This window comes from Apaloderma vittatum, unplaced genomic scaffold (genome assembly GCF_000703405.1).
Source record: "Apaloderma vittatum isolate BGI_N311 unplaced genomic scaffold, ASM70340v1 scaffold23175, whole genome shotgun sequence".
Taxonomy (NCBI): domain Eukaryota; kingdom Metazoa; phylum Chordata; class Aves; order Trogoniformes; family Trogonidae; genus Apaloderma; species Apaloderma vittatum.
This window is the reverse complement of record NW_009716891.1, coordinates 22,010-28,296: the sequence shown is the minus strand read 5'-3', so window position 1 is coordinate 28,296 and position 6,287 is coordinate 22,010. Positions and strand designations below refer to the sequence as shown.

At 49.4% G+C, this 6,287-nt stretch overlaps 1 protein-coding gene across 1 annotated transcript in view; it reads left to right on the top strand.

Annotated features, from left to right (window-relative positions):
• Positions 1–1,628, top strand: part of ABTB2 (ankyrin repeat and BTB (POZ) domain containing 2) — a gene marked incomplete at its 5' end in the record, with an annotated part of 18,838 nt that extends 17,210 nt beyond the window's left edge. Inside the window, 2 exons of the mRNA XM_009869711.1 lie at positions 10–124; positions 1,431–1,628. Coding sequence (XP_009868013.1) covers positions 10–124; positions 1,431–1,628 — 313 coding nt within the window. The remainder of the gene's footprint in view (positions 1–9; positions 125–1,430) is intronic.
• Positions 1,629–6,287: the final 4,659 nt, after the last annotated feature.

The window sequence follows — 6,287 nt, the reverse complement described above, 5'->3', positions numbered from 1 at the left end:
TCCCTGATGGCTGCTGCCGGCTGCCAGCCTGTTTCAACTGGATGGCCTCCAGAGACACTGTGAAATCCTCTGTGCCCAGACGATCAGCATGGAGAACTCTGTCAACATCTATAAATATGCAAAGGTGGGCACCCAGCTGCCTTAGTTAAGAGCCACAGAGAAACGGCGCGTGCGTTCGCTGCGGTTCTCTTTTTAGTAACTAAATACAACAGGCCCAGAGCGGGCACCTGCTACGCTGGGAACTCTACTCCGACCGCAACCGCGAGACGTTGTAATTCAAGGTCCAGTGTGTAAAGTCCTACACAGCTCGAGTAGGTTTTCTTGTCTAAAGCAACCGGGGTGGGAAATTGATTTGAGATCCCTACAGAGCTGATACAGCAACCTCATCCAGCAAAGCCCAAGAGATTCAAATCCTCAGAGCCGCAGGAGCACCTGGTCACAGCAAACTCTTTCCTAGCACTCCCACTGCTAAAATAATAAGTCTTTACAGCTCCAGAACTAGCATAAACTGTGTGGTGTGGCACAGATATTCACCTCTATGGCGAGTAACCCACATTATCAATAAAATCATAAATGCTTTGCTATTCTTGGGAGTTTGCAGGGTCAGATCCCTTGAAGACAAGCAGAAATACTACACAAAGGGCTGGGAATGCTGCGCGGGTTGACTTAGCTCTCACACTGAGTTCTGCTTTTCTGGAACTCAGGCTGGTTTCTTTCAGGACCTAAAATGTAACAGTATGCAGTGGTGGCGAGAGGGAAGGACAGCATTAATACTTTTCCTTACATTGCTATTTGCACCCCATTCCCAGAAGTGAGGAGCGGGAGGTGTGCACGGTGCTTCTTCATACTGAACTGGAGTTTCATTGTTCCCCGATTACTGAGCTTCCTGAAGCAAAGGGAACAAGATCACAGCCAGAAATCCAGCCGACGTGTTTTAGAAGCATAACACCCCTACTTGCCTACGTTCAGCTCCTTTTCCTAGGTGTTAGGCTTGAGTCCTGTGAACTACAGCCTTAGCTCGTGCGTGCCAGCTGGCAGCACAGGGGTTTTACGCCGCCACACATGAACTGCCCCCCTGCCTGAGCAGCTGAACAGGTACCTCAGCTGCTGCAGCAGGCAGCTGCTCCGCTCCTGTGAGAGGAAGGGACCAGAGCCCAGGCCAGTGGCACTTGCCAACTGCAGGCCACCAGGGGAAGGAATTAAAAAAGCTTGAGTGCCTCCCTGCTCACAGCTGTGCCCCAGAGAAGCACCAAAAAGGAATTAGCAGCCATCCCTGGTCCTACCTTCAGTGCTTTTTCATTATTGCCATCCTTTTTCTGGCTTAGAAAACATTCAAGGGAAAAGCATGAGCAATGAGAAGAGGCTCAGGCATGTCCTTTAGGTCTGTGACATACAGAAAAATAAAACTGTCTTCTTCCCCTCTCCTGCAGATTCACAACGCGCCTGAACTGGCCTCTTTTTGTGAAGGCTTCTTCCTCAAACACATGAGCTCTCTCCTAGAGCAGGACTCCTTCAAACAGCTCATCTACGGCAGGAACAGCAAAGTGCAAGGCCTGGACCCTCTGCGGGACTTGCAGACAGCGCTGGCCGCCCGCCTGCACTCCGTGTACGTCACCTCCAGGGTGTGAAGCCGGGGCGAGGAGGCGGCAGGAGCGCTGGGGCCAACCGCGTGGGGGGAACGACGCGTCGTCGGGCAAAGCCGCAGCTTTTCCCGTTTGCCTTCTGGATCTTGCTGAAAGTGCCCCAAAACAGATTCCACCCCCACCCCAGGCAAGGGCGCTGTGCCCCGTCCCGCTGCCGGAGGGGGAGCTGGCTTCTCTGTGCTACTACTGTCACAGAAACACCGTCACAGCGCAGCTGGGAGCTGAGGATGCGAGTGAAGAACCTGACCCAGAGGGAAGGTCGGCGCCGCCGTTTGAACGAGCACAACGCAGTGCTGCGCAGAAGGGAGGGATTCACCCAGAGCCGACACCTAAAACGTAGTCTGAAGCGTCTGTCTGCAACACCCAACGGCCACCTGGTTCACACACATAATGTCCGACTTGTAAAAAGGCCACATAGAAGGAGTTTTCTAATTCTACGCAAATCACTGCCCATTCAGCCAGTCCGGGGCCTGAACACCAAGGCCCGTGTACACAAAGTACTTCAGTAACAAACACCAGCGTCTGTACAGGTCGAGACATAAATTTACCCTCAAACCATTTGCACATTGAGAGAGAGAGATTTTGTAGACATTCAAAGCCGAGTAGGAACTAATACTAACTCTGAAATTACTCTTTAAAGCTAATATGAAGAACCAAGATGGGGCAGGGAGGGGAGAATGAATTGGGGGGTTGGGGTCTGTATTTTTTGTTTAATATGGTTTCACTGTGCTAAGTTGTTAACCTGGATCCATTTTGAGGAGGGGGAAAAAAACCAGACTCCCTGCCCTTTCACTATCAAGGTTTGATAGTCTCAATCACTTTCACCTAAAAAACTTGGTTCTGACCATTTTCTGTGAGACCTGACACCATAAAAGCAGCTTTTCTAGAAGACTCAGGTGTAGGAGCTAGCACGACGCTGAAAAACTGCCCGGTAGCGTAAATAGCAATAAAAGTCTCCCTGAGCAATGTACAGCTTGATGGTTTGTTCTCTCTCTGGAGCGCAGTGGGATGAAAAGCTTTGACTTCTGGTCTCTGCTTCCACCCACGGACCGATGCCCTTTCCACCGAGACGCTGCCCCCACCGGTTCCTAGAGGCGGGCTGGGCTCCAGCATTTAGGCAGCAGCACTGGAACGAGATGCCTCAACTCAGATGCCTCCAAATCACATTTTTTTCCTTCATTTGCAGCAGACGGATGGTTCTGGTGCAAAAGGACTCGTTGGAGGCCGCCTTCTAGCTGACTTAGGGGAACTAAACGGAGACAGTTCGATCCACAGCTTTGAATCCGATGTTTTTGTGTGCGGTTTTCTATTTTAAATAAAGCCCAGCCTTAGGAAAGCAGTTAATTGTGTAAAAACACAGACCTTGCTCTTACCAATAGCTTTAAGGAAAGGCCTTCAGATATTCTCACTGATCTTTGTTAGCACCCACAAAAAAGTATCTGCTAAGACACTTCCATTTGTTATAGGAGAGGAGGAAGCCAAGTTTTCAGCAGAGAACTGCTTCGATAATGAATATTCTAACTAAACACACTGGAAGAAGGAGGCTCAGCTGGGCCCAGGCTCTAAAGCACAACAGAGACACAATTCAGGCAGATGAAGGAGAACAAACTCCAGCATCTCCCAACAAACCCATCAAATTCTGATACCGCCTCAGTCCTAAAGGATTTACGCAGAAGGAAAACTACATGCAAGGATAAGAATGATTAGTTGGGGCTCAGTAAGCTGTTGTCGGGGCACGCTCCAATTTATGATTTAGGTACACGTCCACTTTTGAAGATCACCAGCTTCAATAACCCTATTTATTACCCAAAAGCCATACAGGTGTTTCAAAATTGTCACTGGTTTGCCTGAAAAATACCACGAAAGGCTTTATCTTGGAAAGTATTTTCAAGCAGCTGCTGCAGCTATCTGTACAAATATGTAGGTCCTCTTTTGTTGCTGTAATATTACAATGCTTTGTTAATTGTACATTAATGTTGTCATTTATGTAAATGTACCAGGATTTTATTAACAACGTAATTTTAAAATACACAGCTGCTGTTATTTATTCTGCTCTTCTGATAACAAGAAAAAAAACCAACACAACACATTTAAAAGATGCTTCTGTGGAAAAGGCAGTTGCAGCTTTAACTTTTTAAGTTCTTTCTGGTATATATACACCTAATGTTATGCTCTAAACCAAGGGATACAAACACATTCATTTCCCTTCCTAGGCTCAAACATGTTTTGAAGTAACAAGCCAAACTTGCAGTTTTCCTTAGCTGAAGTTAACTTTACCTGCTTTCCATTGAAAAGCAGCGTGTAAGAAAAATCCTAATTCTAGGGTTCTCTGCAGCAGAAGAGACAGGGAGGGTTAAAGCAACTATTAACCTGGAGGTATTCGAGGAGTCCTCATAAATTAAACATCTGATTCGCTCCCTCTGAAACACTACAAATAGAATGTGAAAAAAACCCAAGCAGTGTTCCCTTTCCCAGTCACCTCCGAACCACACAAAGCCAGACGCGCAGCGGTCCGGGAAGCGAGGACATTTATTTATCTACCAGGTAAGAAGGTTTAATTCTCCCGTCAGAGCACAATTTTGACCCAGAAATATCTTATCCCCCCTCCAAGTTTACCCCTTGCAGACCCTTGCCACGTCTGGGGAAAACAGCCGAGCCGTAACTCCGGATTTGGCGCTACCTCTACGGGACTTGAATACTTTCTTAGGACACTGAGCACATTTCAGAGGGAACCATTCTTAGAGCCAGAATCTGCACTTGGCTGCCAAGAATCAATTCGTAACCGTTCCTTTTGTTTCATTTCCCACCACACACCTAAACTAAGGGAACTGCCCAGCACCTCTCTCTCTGGTATAGCAAGAGTTGAAATCCAGTTCTGTAATAAATTACCGTCACAAGCATTTCTTAGGGTTTGATTTACACCTCCTGAGAAAATTCTTTTGGGAACGACACGTGAGGGTGCTTTCTCTTGCACTGTGCCACTGCACCAGCACGCTTGGAAACCCACCAGTACAAACACCGCCTTGTTCTCGAGAACCGTGGAATACAAACACGTAAGATTCCCTTCGGAGCCCTTTAACAAGTAGATTAAATAGAAATGTCTCACAAAACCAGTCGCACACCAGTTCTGTTATGCCCCTTGGGAGTCCTACAAAGTAATGTGGCAGAGTTTGCCCAGCTTTGGGGAAGCACAAAACTTTGCTGGCGGTCATTAGCATCATTTCAGGGAGCAGAGGAAATAAAAAGAGAGCTCACCCATCTGCCTCAACGGGCTTGATGACTTTCAGCCTAAAAGAAAAACCTTTTTTGCTTTGTGAATAAGCCTTTGCACAGCAGGCAAGCACCGGGTAACACAGCACCAGTAGTAACTGGCCCTTTGCCCTCACCAAATGGTGCCCGAGCAACCAGACGTCGCTCCCTGCACCTGCCCTAACAGAGATGGCTGAGGAGGCATGAGAGGGGAAAAAAAGAGTGGGGAGACTCCCCGGAGGAGCCGGGGCAGTGAGCTGCTGTCGCCACTGCCTGTGGCGGGGGGCTCAGAAGCTGGATTTGACTCCCCAAAGGGTTTTGAGTATAACAGCTCCATTAATCCCCAGCAAAGGAAACACAATATTGCACTCAGCGCTATTTGCCCAAGCAAAAGAGGAGCAGGGGGGGAAGAAAAAAAAAGAGCTTCTGTCCTATGATAAAAATCTCACAGCACAGCAGGGGTAAGGGCCTTGCTGGCAGCAACCCAGGCCAGCCCCGCCCCAGAGCTGGCATCATTTCAGCGCTGACCATCTTCCTCCTGCTGGGAACGAAGAAAGGAGCAGGCCAGGTCACAACGGTTCAGCGAGAGCGCTGCCCTCACGCACAGGGCGCTCAAAGCTCAGTGCTTGGTGTGCACCTCACTGGAGCAGCAGCTTGTTACACCCAGCACAGGATTTCACCCAACGCTCCTCTCTCCACACTTGGCTCAGGCAGGAGAAGGCTCCCGGTGTCCCCGACCAGCTCTCTCCATCCTCAGCCGTCCCGTGCCGGCTAACAGAAAGCAGTCGTTAGAAAACGCTCCCCACTGGATGTGTGCAGCCTTTGGGCCCCTACCAAGAGACAGAATCGTGATTCAGAGACTGCCCAGGGAAGTAGTGTCACAGTCAAACAAAAATCCAGCTGTGGAAGCAAAACGCTCCCAAGAGAATCTCATGATGGCCAAACAGAAAAGAGATCCCTTCCTCCTGCCCCTTCTCCACCTTGCCCTGAGTCGCTGCGCCAGCCTCGGCTTCGCAGACACTTCTCCCTCCTGCAGCTGTGGGAGGCAAGAGCCCTCCTGAAAACGCAGCCAGCTCACAGCAGCAGGGAAGATCCTCAGCTTCGCTGGTTTTACTTCCTCCCCGATACCTCGGAGAGGTCAGCTCGCTCCAGCTGTCAAAACAGCTCACAGGTCTCCAGGCAAGCAGGATGATTCCACTGACAGCTAGGTCACATCAAGCCACCACCTGCAGAGAGCTGCTCAGCTCGACGTGGCTTTCCCATTTCCCTCCCATTAGGCACAGCGCTCCATCACTGCGGGCAAACAAGCTCGCTTGGGCACAGGAGAGGAGGAGAGAGCGAACGTGACGGATCAGTGATCCAGGAAGCACTGAAAAAAGGCCATAAACAGGCCCT